General features: G+C 36.5%; 1 protein-coding gene across 1 annotated transcript; it reads left to right on the forward strand.

Annotated features, from left to right (window-relative positions):
- Positions 1-13696: 13696 nt before the first annotated feature.
- On the forward strand, positions 13697-15065 carry LOC131654830 (phenylcoumaran benzylic ether reductase Betv6-like). The gene is made up of 4 exons (XM_058924759.1): positions 13697-13911; positions 14008-14142; positions 14290-14533; positions 14633-15065. The coding sequence occupies exons 1-4, from the start codon at positions 13729-13731 to the stop codon at positions 15001-15003; spliced, it is 933 nt and encodes a 310-aa protein (XP_058780742.1). The 5' UTR covers positions 13697-13728; the 3' UTR covers positions 15004-15065.
- The last annotated feature ends 279 nt before the right edge of the window (positions 15066-15344 follow it).

Below are 15344 nucleotides of genomic sequence, written 5' to 3' on the forward strand. Positions count from 1 at the left end.
TTCAGTCCAAACTCCCAAAACATTTCTGGTCCTATGCCATATCCCATGCCACTTACATCATAAATAGAATTAACACTCCTCTCTTACAAAATCAGTCACCCTTCCAAAAACTATACAATACTCTCCCTGATGTTAACAAAATCAAAGTCTTTGGATCTTTATGTTTCGCTTCCACACTCTTGAATCATAGAACCAAACTCTCCTATCGAGCTCGAAAGTCCATCTTCCTTGGTTACCAACTTGGTTTCAAAGGCTATGTCCTACTTGATCTATCCAACAATGAGATTTTCATCTCTAGAAATGTAACATTCTATGAGCATATTCTACCCTACCACTCTACTTCTCATAACTCTTCTCCTTCTTGGGATTATGTCACTGATTCCTCTCACCCTACACTAAGCCCTAACTATCATAACTCTTCTCCTATTGATGATAGTGTTGATTCTGATCCTCTCCCTAACCATACCTCTTCCCGTAATGCAGAATCTTCACCTGTTGACACAGATCCACAACCTAATCCTCGTACTTCCTCTAGAATCCGTCATAAACCCTCCCATTTGCAAGATTATGTTTGTGCCTCATTTCATGATGCTCATAACCAATCATCCTCAGGTACAATATATTCCATCTCTAATTTTTTATCTTATTCTAAGCTTTCCCCTGATCATCGTCATTTTGCACTTTCCAATACCACTAATACTGAACCTAAAACATTTAATGAGGCTAACAAGTTTGAGTGTTGGAGACAAGCTATGCGAACTGAGTTAGCTGCCTTGGATAACACTGGTGTTTGGACAATCGTGGATCTTCCTCCTAATGTCAAACCTATTGGGTGTCGGTGGGTTTACAAAATCAAGCACCATGCAGATGGAAGTATAGAACGCTTCAAAGAACGCTTAGTTGCGAAAGGCTATAACCAGATCGAGGGCTTGGACTATACGGACACATTTTCACCAGTTTTTAAACTTACAACCGTCAGACTTTTCTTAGCTCTTGCCTCTATCAACTCTTGGCACTTACACCAGCTTGACGTCAACAACGCTTTTCTGCATGGAGAGTTGCATGAAACTGTTTACATGATTATTCCACCGGGTGTCGTTACTCACAAGAAAAACCAAGTTTGTCATTTGTCCAAATCTCTGTATGGCCTCAAACAGGCTAGTCGTCAATGGTATGAAAAACTGACCTCGTTACTTGTACAACATGGATACCATGAAGCCACATCTGATCATTCCTTGTTTGTCAAGTATTCCAACACAAATATTACCATACTGCTTGTATACGTTGACGACATTTTACTTGCAGGAAATTCTCTTAATGAGTTCATCTTCATCAAGAACACTTTGCATGCAGCCTTCAGGATTAAGGATCTAGGCATTATAAAGTATTTTCTTGGCTTAGAGATTGCTCATTCTTCTAAAGGCAATTCCGTATGCCAGCGAAAATATTGCCTTGATCTCCTCACAGATTCAGGCTTCTTCGGTTCAAAACCTGCTTCCACTCCCTTTGATCGTTCCATCAGACTTTGTTTTGATGATGCTGAATCTTTTTCTGACATCCCTGCTTATCGAAGACTCATTGGCCGTCTCATATACCTCAACACCACACGACCAGATATCACCTTCATTACTCAGCAGTTGAGTCAATTCCTATCCAAACCTTCGATAACTCATCACAATGCTGCTTGTAGAGTCCTTCGATACCTTAAATCATGTCCTGGCAGAGGTTTATTTTTTCCACGGAACTCAAAACTGTGCTTACTTGGTTTCTCTGATGCCGATTGGGCTGGCTGCAAAGACACTTGTCGTTCCATCTCGGGATCATGTTTCTTTCTTGGACAATCCCTAATCTCGTGGCGCATAAAGAAGCAACAGACTGTCTCCAGATCCTCCTCTGAAGCCGAGTATCGCGCTCTTGCTGCTGCCACTTGTGAGCTCCAATGGCTTTTATATCTCCTCCGTGACTTACGTGTTTCATGTGATAAGCCACCCGTGTTATATTGTGATAACCAAAGCGCCTTTCATATAGCTGCCAACCCCGTTTTCCATGAGCGCACTAAGAATTTGGAGATTGATTGTCACATCGTTCGTGAAAAATTCATGGCTGGGATTATGAAACTTCTTCCTATTTCCTCCAAGAGCCAACTCGCAGACTTTTTTACCAAGTCTCTACTGCCTCAACCATTCAATTTTCTCATGTCCAATTTGAACTTGATCAACATTTATCAAGCATCAAATTGAGGGAGGCTCTTAACTGTAATAACTACCATCCTATAATTCAGTTAGGCAGTTATTATAGTTATCATATGGTATAGCTTGTGTACAATAGCTTAGGGTAGAGTGCTCTAACTGTTGTATAAATACTCCACCATATCCAAGTTTAATGCAGGAGGAATTGCTCTATTTCTCTCTCTTTATGCATTGCTCTTATTTCATAATAATTAATACAACCACGTACCCTCTCGATAGCGTTTATCTCTAAAGCGATATCATGAATATTATCTTATTAATCATTAGATGATCTCTCATGCCAACAATAAACATGATAATCTTATGAAAAGCTTGATACAAGTGATTATCAACTCACAAATCTATATGAAGGATAGAAAAACACTTAGAAAGGGGGGGATTGAATAAGTGTGACTTTAAATCTTGGACGATAAAAATAAATTGCACAATTATTTTTATCCTGGTTCGCTGTTAACGAAGCTACTCCAGTCCACCCCCGCAGAGATGATTTACCTCAACTGAGGATTTAATCCACTGATCGCACGGATTACAATGGTTTTCCACTTAGTCCGCAACTAAGTCTTCCAGAGTCTTCTGATCACACACTGATCACTCCAGGAACAACTGCTTAGATACCCTCTAAGACTTTTCTAGAGTCTACTGATCAACACGATCACTCTAGGCTTAGTTCACTCCTAAGACTTCCTCTAGAGTATTCTGATCAACCTGATCACTCTAGTTACAAACTGCTCAGCCAACTGCCAAGACTTCCTAGAGTATACTGATCACACGATCACTCTAGTTCCTTACAACTTAATGTAATCTATTCAAGAGTTTACAAATGCTTCTTAAAAGCTATAATCACAACTGTGATATTTCTCTTACAGTTTAAGCTTAATCTCACTAAGATATTACAACAGCAATGTAGTGAGCTTTGATGAAGATGAAGATTCTGAGTTTTGATTTGAACAGCGTTTCAGCAAGTTTGATATAAGTTGTTTTGGTGCAGAATCGTTAACCTTGCTTCTCATCAGAACTTCATATTTATAGGCGTTGAGAAGATGACCGTTGAATGCATTTAATGCTTTGCGTGTTCCGTACAGCATCGCATTTAATGTTATACGCTTTTGTCAACTACCTCGAGCCTTGTTCACGCTGTGTCTACTGACGTAGCCTTTAGTAGCTTTTAACGTTCCTTTTGTCAGTCAGCGTAGCTTGCCACCTGTACTTCCTTCTGATCTGATGTTTGTGAATACGACGTTTGAATATCATCAGAGTCAAAACAGCTTGGTGCATAGCATCTTCTGATCTTCTGACCTTGAAGTGCTTCTGAGCGTGATACCATCTTCTGATCTTCAGTGCTTCTGATCTCATGTTCTTCTGATGCTTCCATAGACCCATGTTCTGATTCTGCTTCGACCATCTTCTGATGTCTTGCCAGACCATGTTCTGATGTTGCATGCTGAACCATTTGAGACACAACTTCTGAGCGCTGAATTATGCGTACTCTTTATATATTTCCTGAAAAGGAAATTGCATTGGATTAGAGTACCATATTATCTTAAGCAAAATTCATATTATTGTTATCATCAAAACTAAGATAATTGATAAGAACAAATCTTGTTCTAACAATCTCCCCCTTTTTGATGATGACAAAAACATATATAAATGATATGAATTTGCGATCAGAAAGAGTAGACGGCAAAAGACAAATTACACAGCTATAGCATAAGCATATGAATATGTCTCCCCCTGAGATTAACAATCTCCCCCTGAGATAAATAATCTCCCCCTGAAATAAATACTCGAAGAACTTTGATAAAAGACTTCCCTGATTATTTCGGTAGAGACGATCATATAAGCTTCTGCCTTCAGAGAATTCATAGCTTCTGACTTCTGCTTCCATTGGACAGCTTCAGAACTTGAATTTCTTTGATCTTCAGAACATTCACAGCTTCTGATTCCTGCTTCCATCTAGGACAGCTTCAGAACTTGAATTTCTTTGATCTTCTGAACATTCACAGCTTCTGATTTCTGCTTCCATTCAGGACAGCTTCAGAACTTGAGTTTTCTGGATCTTTTAGAACATTCACATCTTCTGATTTCTGCTTCCCTCGGATAGCTTCAGAACTTTGAATGTCTACCAATCACCACTTCATGCTAGATTTGTATCAGAACATTGTTGAATGTACCAGAGCATCATCAGAGCATCTCTACATCCTGAAATGTTACAGAACAAAAACTAAACGACAAAAGTCAGCATGAACGAGTTAGAACATAAAATGTATGTTTGAACACATTATATGTATCAGAGCCATATAGGCTGATATAATGTATCAGAGCAAATAATGTATCAGAGCCATAACATTATATGTATCAGAGCAAATAGAGTTTTGTCAGAACAGGATAGACAATGATATTCAAATTCTATTATTAGTGCTTCTGATTCATTCTTCTTTCTTGCTTCTGATCTCTGAAGCTTGACAGCACTCAGCTTGCTTCAGTTTCCAAGAGCTTATTCCTTTTATAGAATAACGCTCCTTATGGTTTTGCTTCTAGTGTTTGCTTTTTGCTTTGAAGAAGATTCTCTTCACTTCTTTGTACCTGCAAAACACTTAAACCATATAGAACTTGCAGTTCTTGTTAGAGAATGTAACTGATTAAATCAAATCATTTATCACAGTATTTCTCCCCCTTTTTGTCATATCATCAAAAAATAGAAAAGATTCAGATGAATAAAACAGAACACATGGAGGAAGAAGATGATTTCATTAAGGTTCAACCAAAGGGTACAAAAGTACAGGATGAAAAAATCAGATGCACAGAAACAAAACAGATGCAAAGAGAAGAGAGAGACAACATAGACTCAAACTAAGATGGCCCTAGTCTTGACAAGATCTTGGCCAGCATTTCTTTAACATCGTTGTTGTGTCCTTCTTGCCTTTCAATGAAAGCATCATACTTGTCATTTAGTGAGCTTTGCTCATCCTGTCTCCTCTGAATCGCTTCTAGAGTCCTTGCAAGACGAGAAGGTTCATCAGAAGAAGCTTCACCGCTTTCAACCACAGGAATGACAACTTGATCTGCAGCTTCCATAGAAGTATCATTTGCTGGGATATCCTCAACAGGGACAGTTTTGGCAACATGATCTTCAGCATCTGCTTCTTGCATAGAAGCATCGCCATATTCTGCAGCAGGAATTTCCAAGTCTCCATTCTCAAGTGCCTGCAGAATGGCAGCTAGATTCCTTGGAGCAGAAGGACCTTCAACTACTGGTGGGTCAACAACTTCTGGAATGACCAAGTTTGGATCTTTCTCAGACGGGTTTTCCCTCAGATAGTCAAAGAGAGTCTTGAAATCTCCGAGCAGAACAGGATACTCAGGAATCCAGATAACCATGTCCCTGCATGGGTTTGCTTCCATTGTAGCAGCCAGTCTCAATACTTCCAATTCATCCACAAAGGGCTTTTCTTCCAAAAGATATCTTCCTTTGAGGCGAGCAAACCAGAAGTCTTCATAATGCCTCAGAATTCCACGAGGCCGTGGGGCGGCAGCTACACAGGCTTCCTGAAGTTCTAAAAACAGAGCATCTGATTTTCTGCGAAAGATCCTCCAGAAGTTCCGCATAGCAACATCATTCAATCCAGAACTTTCAGCAATTCTGAGAGTATCAAAGGTACTTCTAAGATTCTTCCTTATGTTTTCAAAAACTACACCAATAGGATATACAGGGCGGGATTTTATTTGGGTTTTTGAAAAGACAGGGTTGGAGGTGAAGTATGGAAGAGGTTCTCTATCCAACCTATAAGAAGATTCTGCTTCAGTATCAGAATCTAACACTACCACTTCAGCTTCAGGACGAGGCTTGGGAGTGTAGTTGCAATCACGGAGCAGCTGCTCATGTGATGCAGAGGTTGGAAAAGGAGAATCACAAGGATTGTTTTGAGAGGTGGAGGGAGTATGTTCAAGAGTGGTATTGAGAGAAGGTTGAGATGGAAAGAGAGTTTGAAGGGGTTGTATATCCAGAACAGGATCTATGGTAGGTGGAGAGGAAGGAATGGTTAAAGGAGAAGATGGAGGTGTAAGAACATGGACATAAACAGGTGATTCTGATGAGGCTTTTTCTGGTTCAGGTGTAGGGACAATCTCTATTGGTGCAGCTTCTGAACAACAAGCAGGAACAGACTTTGGTTCAGAAATGCATATACCTTTGGAACCATTCAGAAGCGCTTTGGTCACATCCTCTGTTTTCTTCAGCTTTTTACTCTTTGGCTCTTCAATAATCTTTGCTTTGCCTCTAGAGATTTCTTTCCTTCTGACATAAGCCTGAACTTCTTGTTGGTTTTCAGCTTCTTGAGGGATATTGTCTTCATCAGAGCTTTGAATAATCATCTTCCTCTTCTTGGTTATCTTCTTTTCAACAGCCTCAACCATCTCATCATTTTTGTTTGACTTCTTCTTCTTTTTCTCTTTCTCAAAGTCATCAGATACGGCCTTAACAACATTAGCAATCACCTTCTTAGAAACCTCTTGTTTAGAGACAGCAGAAGGATAATCATGCTTTCTTTTAGTCCTTTCTTCCCTCTTGCGATTTACTTTGAAAGGAGCACCTTTGTCTTGATCTTTAAAACTCTTATTCTCTTCAAGAGATTTCAGATAATCAGTTCTGACTTCAGGTACCTCACTATTGAAGAATGTTTCAAAGTCAGCCAGAACTGGTTCTCTTATGGTTCTTGTTCCAGCTAGAGGTTCAGGAACTTTGAGAAAAGTGTCAATTATTTTCATCTTCTTTAAAGAGAAGGCATTCAGACAGGCTCCAGTGGTGACAGCAAGATCTTTGATGATACCTTCGGACTCCAGACTTTCAACAATCTTGGAATGTACCAGAAGGTTTGTAATAATCCTACCAAAAGGAATGGTTGTTCCAGCATTTTCCTTTCTGAAAGCATTCCTGGAATCCTTTACTGCTTTCCACATATGGTTGAAGATAATGTAAATCGCATCAACCTTCTTCTGAGTGGCAATGCAATAAAGAATATACCTTTGATCATTACTGATGAAATCCGAGGCATGAGTTGATTTCCTATGGTAGAAGCACCCGAGAAGGATCTTTGTCCAGATTCTGTAGATATCTTTCAAATTCTTAACATGTGTAGTTTTCTTGACATTTGAATAGAGAGTGGATAGAATATCTTCCACATCTTCTCTTTGATCAGACTCAAAAACCCCTTCAGGATTTTTCAGATCAAACATCACTCTTAGGATGTTTTCAGTAACAACAACAGACTTTCCATGGACGAAAGAGAGTATAGCTTTTGGTGCAACCACAGCATGTACCCAGAACTCTTTGACAAGATCCGGATAAACAGGGCCAACGAACTCAGCAAACAACGAGGTCCATCCTTGAAAGATGATGTCTTCTTTAAGATGAAATTGATTTTCTTCAAGGTTGTCAAAGTCGACCATGAGTTCACACAAAACTTCCAATTTATCTTTGGGGATGGAGCATGCAACAACAGGGGTGAGTTCCTGGTGTGTTTCATCGTGCATATGAAGAAGAGTAGATGAACCAGCAAAATGAGATGAAGAAGCAGCCATTGAACCAGAACGATCAACAGAGAAGAACAAATATTGGGTTTTCGGTTAGGGTTTCAGAAAGACTAAGAGGCTCTCAGACAGAATGTATGCAGGAAGAAAGTGAGACAAGGGAGCGAAAAAAAATATATGAGATGATTTGAAATGAATATATAGGAACGGATTTGAAAAGAAAAATAAATAAAAAAAATTAAACTGAACAGTTTCAGAATCAAGAGAAATCAATTTTATTAAATGATGAGAGACGTAAAGAGAGAGAACGTGGTAAATGAAATGATTTAGAACAGTTACCTAGGTCGGCGTCTTTTCAACTGCACGCTTTGTACAAACCGTACAGACACGTGTTCATCATCAGATAATAGATGACAGCTGTAAATATCCGAGAGATTTTACGCCTTCAAATTCTGATTACTGCTTCTGAATTGATCTAATTTTTCTTCTGGAAATACTCCTTCTGAAGTGTGCTGATATAAGTCTGAATGATCTTCTGATCCATTACTTCTGATGTACACAGCTTCTGGAGGTTCACTTCTTTGTTCTGCAGCTTCTGATAAGATACAACTGTATCTGCAGAGATTCTTAAGCTCTTTGTTTCATCAGAAACAAGTTTATCATCAAAACAGATGTTTATTGCTTTGTCCACAATCAATGTTTCAATGTTGTATATTCTGTAGCATTTAGAGCATTCAGAATAATCAAGAAAGAAACATCAAAGCCTTAGAGGCAAACATCATAGATGGTTCCAAGACTAATAAGCTTCTTTTCTGAATTCCTACAAACATAGTTTCTTCAACAGATTTAAGAACCAGAACTTGGAAGACAATCTTTCTTCCCTTCAAGTGTTGAGAGCAACTTGAGTCCAGGTGTTATGTCATGTTGAATGTTGTCTTCTTTGTTATCAAGAGAATCTGCAAAAGAAATAATCCTTTTCTTTGGTACCCACATCTTCTTGGGTCCTTTCTTGTTAGATTTTCTCAAGTTCTGATTGAACTTGGGTTTGACATTATAAGCAATAGGAGGAACAGCATGATAATTTTTAATGTGAGAGTCATGATATTTCCTAGGTTGTGTCACATGCTTCTTGGTGTGTGTTATGTGAAAACTTTGTGCATGTGAAGTGTGCCTAATATCATGAGAGTGGCCATACTTGAACTGATCATACAATGGCTTGTATGTGATTTTCATTTCATCAACAGGTTCAAGTTTGTATGGGGTTTCACCCTCAAAACCAATGCCGACTCTTTTGTTTCCAGACACAGCATATATCATAGAAGCTAGCTGACTTCTGCCAATACTTCTAGATAAGAACTTCCTGAAACTTAAATCATATTCTTTCAGAATATGGTTTAGACTAGGAGTGGATTTTTCTGAATCAGAAGGAGATCCAACATTATTGGATAATTTTAAAAGTTTTTCTTTTAATTCAGAATTTTCCAACTCAAGCTTCTTTGTTTCAAATTCAAATAGCTTTTTCAGCTTTTTGTATTTGAGACTAATCTGAGACTTGAGTTCCAGAAGTTCAGTTAGACCGGAAACTAACTCATCTCTAGTAAGTTCAGAAAATACCTCTTCAGAATCTGATTCTGATGTAGATTCTGATCCGTCATCTTCTGTCGCCATCAGCGCACAGTTGGCCTGCTCATCTTCTGAATCATCTTCTGACTCATCCCAGGTTGCCATAAGACCTTTCTTCTTATGAAACTTCTTCTTGGGACTTTCCTTCTGAAGATTTGGACATTCATTCTTGTAGTGTCCAGGCTCATTGCATTCATAGCACATGACCTTCTTCTTGTCAAATCTTCTTTCATCAGAAGATTCTCCACGTTCAAATTTCCTTGAACTTCTGAAGCCTCTGAACTTCCTTTGCTTGGTCTTCCAGAGTTGATTTAGCCTTCTGGAGATCAGGGACAGTTCATCTTCTTCTTCAGATTCTGATTCCTCAGGATCTTCTTCTTTGGCCTGAAAAGCGTTAGTGCATTTCTTGATATTTGATTTTAATGCAATAGACTTACCTTTCTTTTGAGGCTCATTTGCGTCCAGCTCTATTTCATGACTTCTCAAGGCGCTGATAAGCTCTTCCAGAGAAACTTCATTCAGATTCTTTGCAATCTTGAATGCAGTCACCATAGGACCCCATCTTCTGGGTAAGCTTCTGATGATCTTCTTCACATGATCAGCCTTGGTGTATCCTTTGTCAAGAACTCTCAATCCAGCAGTCAGAGTTTGAAATCTCGAAAACATCTTTTCAATGTCTTCATCATCCTCCATCTTGAAGGCTTCATACTTCTGGATTAAGGCTAGAGCTTTAGTCTCCTTGACTTGAGCATTTCCTTCATGAGTCATTTTCAAGGACTCATATATGTCATAGGCCGTTTCCCTGTTAGATATCTTCTCATACTCAGCATGAGAGATAGCATTCAGCAAAACAGTTCTACATTTATGATGATTCCTGAAAAGCTTCTTCTGATCATCATTCATTTCTTGCCTTGACAGCTTTACGCCACTGGCATTTACTGGATGTTTGTAACCATCCATCAGAAGATCCCATAGATCACCATCTAGACCCAGAAAGTAACTTTCCAGTTTATCTTTCCAGTATTCAAAGTTTTCACCATCAAATACCGGCGGTCTAGTATAGCCATTGTTACCGTTGTATTGCTCAGCAGAGCCAGATGTAGATGCAGGTGTAGGTGTAGACTTTTCACTTTCATCAACCATCTTTTACTGAAGCGTTTTTCTCTTCCTGAATCTTTTCTAAACACGGTTAAGTGCTTGCACCTTAGAACCGGCGCTCTGATACCAATTGAAGGATAGAAAAACACTTAGAAAGGGGGGGATTGAATAAGTGTGACTTTAAATCTTGGACGATAAAAATAAATTGCACAATTATTTTTATCCTGGTTCGCTGTTAACGAAGCTACTCCAGTCCACCCCCGCAGAGATGATTTACCTCAACTGAGGATTTAATCCACTAATCGCACGGATTACAATGGTTTTCCACTTAGTCCGCAACTAAGTCTTCCAGAGTCTTCTGATCACACACTGATCACTCCAGGAACAACTGCTTAGATACCCTCTAAGACTTTTCTAGAGTCTACTGATCAACACGATCACTCTAGGCTTAGTTCACTCCTAAGACTTCCTCTAGAGTATTCTGATCAACCTGATCACTCTAGTTACAAACTGCTCAGCCAACTGCCAAGACTTCCTAGAGTATACTGATCACACGATCACTCTAGTTCCTTACAACTTAATGTAATCTATTCAAGAGTTTACAAATGCTTCTTAAAAGCTATAATCACAACTGTGATATTTCTCTTACAGTTTAAGCTTAATCTCACTAAGATATTACAACAGCAATGTAGTGAGCTTTGATGAAGATGAAGATTCTGAGTTTTGATTTGAACAGCGTTTCAGCAAGTTTGATATAAGTTGTTTTGGTGCAGAATCGTTAACCTTGCTTCTCATCAGAACTTCATATTTATAGGCGTTGAGAAGATGACCGTTGAATGCATTTAATGCTTTGCGTGTTCCGTACAGCATCGCATTTAATGTTATACGCTTTTGTCAACTACCTCGAGCCTTGTTCACGCTGTGTCTACTGACGTAGCCTTTAGTAGCTTTTAACGTTCCTTTTGTCAGTCAGCGTAGCTTGCCACCTGTACTTCCTTCTGATCTGATGTTTGTGAATACGACGTTTGAATATCATCAGAGTCAAAACAGCTTGGTGCATAGCATCTTCTGATCTTCTGACCTTGAAGTGCTTCTGAGCGTGATACCATCTTCTGATCTTCAGTGCTTCTGATCTCATGTTCTTCTGATGCTTCCATAGACCCATGTTCTGATTCTGCTTCGACCATCTTCTGATGTCTTGCCAGACCATGTTCTGATGTTGCATGCTGAACCATTTGAGACACAACTTCTGAGCGCTGAATTATGCGTACTCTTTATATATTTCCTGAAAAGGAAATTGCATTGGATTAGAGTACCATATTATCTTAAGCAAAATTCATATTATTGTTATCATCAAAACTAAGATAATTGATAAGAACAAATCTTGTTCTAACACTATATATCTCCCGAGTTTATTTATTGATAGATGAATATCTTTTAGGTCAAGGTTTGAAATATATCTCTCAATATATTTATTTAATGGTAATTCAAAATTATATTAGGCGCCATCATTATTATGCTATAAACATAAAAAAACTTTGCTATAAACATAAAAAATCAATATTATTTTGCTATAAATTTAACATAAAAAAAACTTTAATCATCTTTATAATTTTTAAGTTAAATTAAAGTTTTGGTCCCTCTATTCTGTCTGATTCACAAAATTAGTCCCTTTATTTTAAATTCAAACAATTTTGGACCCCCTATTTTATATATTTTAAAAACAAATTTGAAATATATTCTCTCTAGTATTTATAATAAGAGAAAATTTTCTTTTTAAATTTATTAAATAAATAATATTGAAAATTATTAAATTTGAAAACTAAAATTACTTTAATAAAAATCAAAAGAAATAATACCGAAATCCAAACTCAAATCATGCTTTCGGATAATATTTGTCAAAATATGTTAAGAGATCAATATATTTATTTAAAAAATTTAAAAAACTGTATAGAAGACCAATATTTTGTGTACTTAAATATTATATTCCTTCTAGTCTTTAATATAAATTTATTTTTCAAGTTCAGTGATGAATCAATGTATTTGGACTATGCAGTCCAAATATATTTATTGTTCAATGAATTTAGTTTTTTTTTCTTATATTAAAGACAATATATAATAATAGAGAGAAAATATATTACTAGATGAAAATATAGATGAACAATATTTCGTATAGTTAAAAATTATAATAGATTGAAAATGTAAAACAAGATGTAAAGAATATTTTAAAAATATATAGAAGTAATAATATTTGAAAATTTTAAACTCATTTTTATGATTATAAAATAAAATTATAAAAATTATATTGTTTTGTATTTTAATTAACATCTAAAGTAAAAATAAAAATATGAAGATAAACATTAAAAGAAAATAGAATTTAATTGAAATAAACCGACTGTGTACACTGACCGTAATCGTAACTGTCGAATCTTAAATCATGTTTAAATTTTATTTTGATTATATATAAAATAATAATTTAGAATGATTGTGATGGATTGATATTTTTACACTGAGTGAGTGACACTCCATAACAATTAATCCCAAGAAAATAAGAACATGATCAGTTTAATCATATTTTATAAATAATCACAAAAATTAATTTGTTCATAAAACCCATCTTTATTTCAAATATTGAAACTTCGGTATCATTTTGTTTATATACTAAAATATTTATTTTCTTTATAAATTGATTTTTTATATAAGTTATTTTTAAATTTTAAATATAAACAAAATTCAAAATGTATATTGTCAAAATCTAGAATAAATTCATTTTTATTTTTATATTATATCTTAGAGTATAGCATAAGAAAGAAAAGCAAGGGTATAATCATAATACTCCATCCGTCTCAAATTATAAGAGAAATTCACTTTTTAGATTCATCGAATAATTAATGTATCTGGTCTGTATATAGACCAGATACATTAGTTATTCAATGAATCAAAAAAGAGAATTTCTCTTATAATTTGGGACACAAGGAGTACTTCCTATGGTCCCATTTAGAAGAAAATATTCCTTTTTTTTAGATACATTAAATAAATAATGTATCGAGACAACATGTTATCCAGATGCATTATTTATTCAATGTATCTTAAAAAGGAAACTTTTCTGATAAATGGCACCGGAGGTAGTATTAAAATTTTTGCCTATAAATGAAGTGCTTGTAAGACAGGCCAAAACAGAAAAAAAGTTAAACTCTAAAGTAAACTAAGCATTAGTTAGCGCAAAAAATCCATGGGTGCGAAAAGCAAGATTTTGTTCATAGGAGGAACAGGTTACATTGGAAAACACTTAGTAGAAGCAAGTGCAAAAGCTGGTCATCCTACTTTTGCATTGGTCAGAGAAACCACTCTTTCTAATCCAGCCAAGGCCAATCTCCTCAATCATTTCAAAACATTAGGCGTTAATCTAGTTCCTGTAATATATTTCTCCTTTAACTTATTTTCATGAGGATATTATAGATTATGAATTTGATTGAAGGATAATTATGTTTGAAATTGGAATTAATTGCAGGGGGATTTGTACGATCATGAATCGTTGGTGAAAGCGATTAAGGAGGTGGATGTGGTGATTTCTTCGGTACGTGCGCTTCAGCTTGCGGATCAAGTGAAGATTATCGCTGCTATTAAGGAGGCCGGTAACATCAAGGTTGTCTCTCCTTTTCATTATTTAATAGCTTAGGTTGAAATCAGAAAGTTTGCACTTATTTAACTCAACTATTAAATATCAGTTGAAGTAAGTAACCATTCCCTTGTTGTGAATTATTTTAATATAGGACTTGTATGTTGTTTGCAGAGGTTTTTCCCTTCGGAATTTGGGACCGACGTTGATCGTGCCCATGCGGTAGAGCCAGCAAAATCTGCATATGAAACCAAAGCCAAAATTCGACGTGCTATTGAAGCAGAAGGCATACCCTATACATACGTCTCTAGCGACTACTTTGCTGGATATTCTCTTGCCACATTAGCCCAGCCAGGACAATTTGCTCCACCTCCACCAAAAGATAAGGTTTTCATATATGGTGATGGAATTCCCAAAGGTAACAATTAACAAACAAACATTACCTTAATTTAACTTAACCTATGCGTTTTCACTTTTGTTCTTTGTAATTTTCGTGTTTGTTATTTGATTTGTGCAGCGGTGTTCAACAAGGAAGAAGACATTGCAACCTTCACTATTAGAGCTGTGGATGATCCAAGGACATTGAACAAGGTTCTATACATTAAACCCCCTAAGAACATTTACTCATTCAACGAGCTTGTGGCATTGTGGGAGAAGAAGATTGGGAAGACTCTCGAGAAAAGCTATATTCCAGAGGATAAACTTGTGAAAGATATTGAAGCTGCACCTGTTCCAATCAATGTGGTTTTAGCAATTAACCACTCTATTTTTGTGAAGGGTGATCACACCAACTTTGTGATTGAACCATCTTTCGGGGTTGAGGCTTTTGAGTTGTATCCAGATGTTAAATACACTACTGTTGAGGAGTACCTTGATCAGTTTGTTTGAGAGTTAAAAAAGTACTATGTTTCTGAATAATAATACTTGTATGAGTTGTTTGTTATTTTGGAGATTGGTGTGGAACTGTTATGCCTCCTCTACTTGTTGGTTCTTGTTTGATATGTAAACTGGTTAATGCTTAATAATAAAAAGAGAAATGATAGATTAACACCAAAATTTACATCAACACCGTGTATTGATACGGTTAGACATACATTTGTTCTTTTTAATATATTTTTTTGTCTTGATGTTTGTGTCATAGTTTATATGCTTTAAAAAAGGTTGCATTGTAGATACGGTGTATGATAATTGAATGTCAACATAACACATCTCAAACTAAAAAAGTTGTG

Source organism: Vicia villosa, linkage group LG3 (assembly GCF_029867415.1).
Source record: "Vicia villosa cultivar HV-30 ecotype Madison, WI linkage group LG3, Vvil1.0, whole genome shotgun sequence".
Lineage (NCBI taxonomy): Eukaryota > Viridiplantae > Streptophyta > Magnoliopsida > Fabales > Fabaceae > Vicia > Vicia villosa.

Coding starts and splice junctions, on each gene's coding strand:
- LOC131654830 (XM_058924759.1), top strand. CDS start 13,729: ATGGGTGCGAAAAGCAAGATTTTGTTCATAGGAGGAACAGGTTACATT. Junction 14,143..14,289: donor AGGAGGCCGGTAACATCAAG/GTTGTCTCTCCT, acceptor TGTTGTTTGCAG/AGGTTTTTCCCTTCGGAATT. Junction 14,534..14,632: donor TGGTGATGGAATTCCCAAAG/GTAACAATTAAC, acceptor TGATTTGTGCAG/CGGTGTTCAACAAGGAAGAA.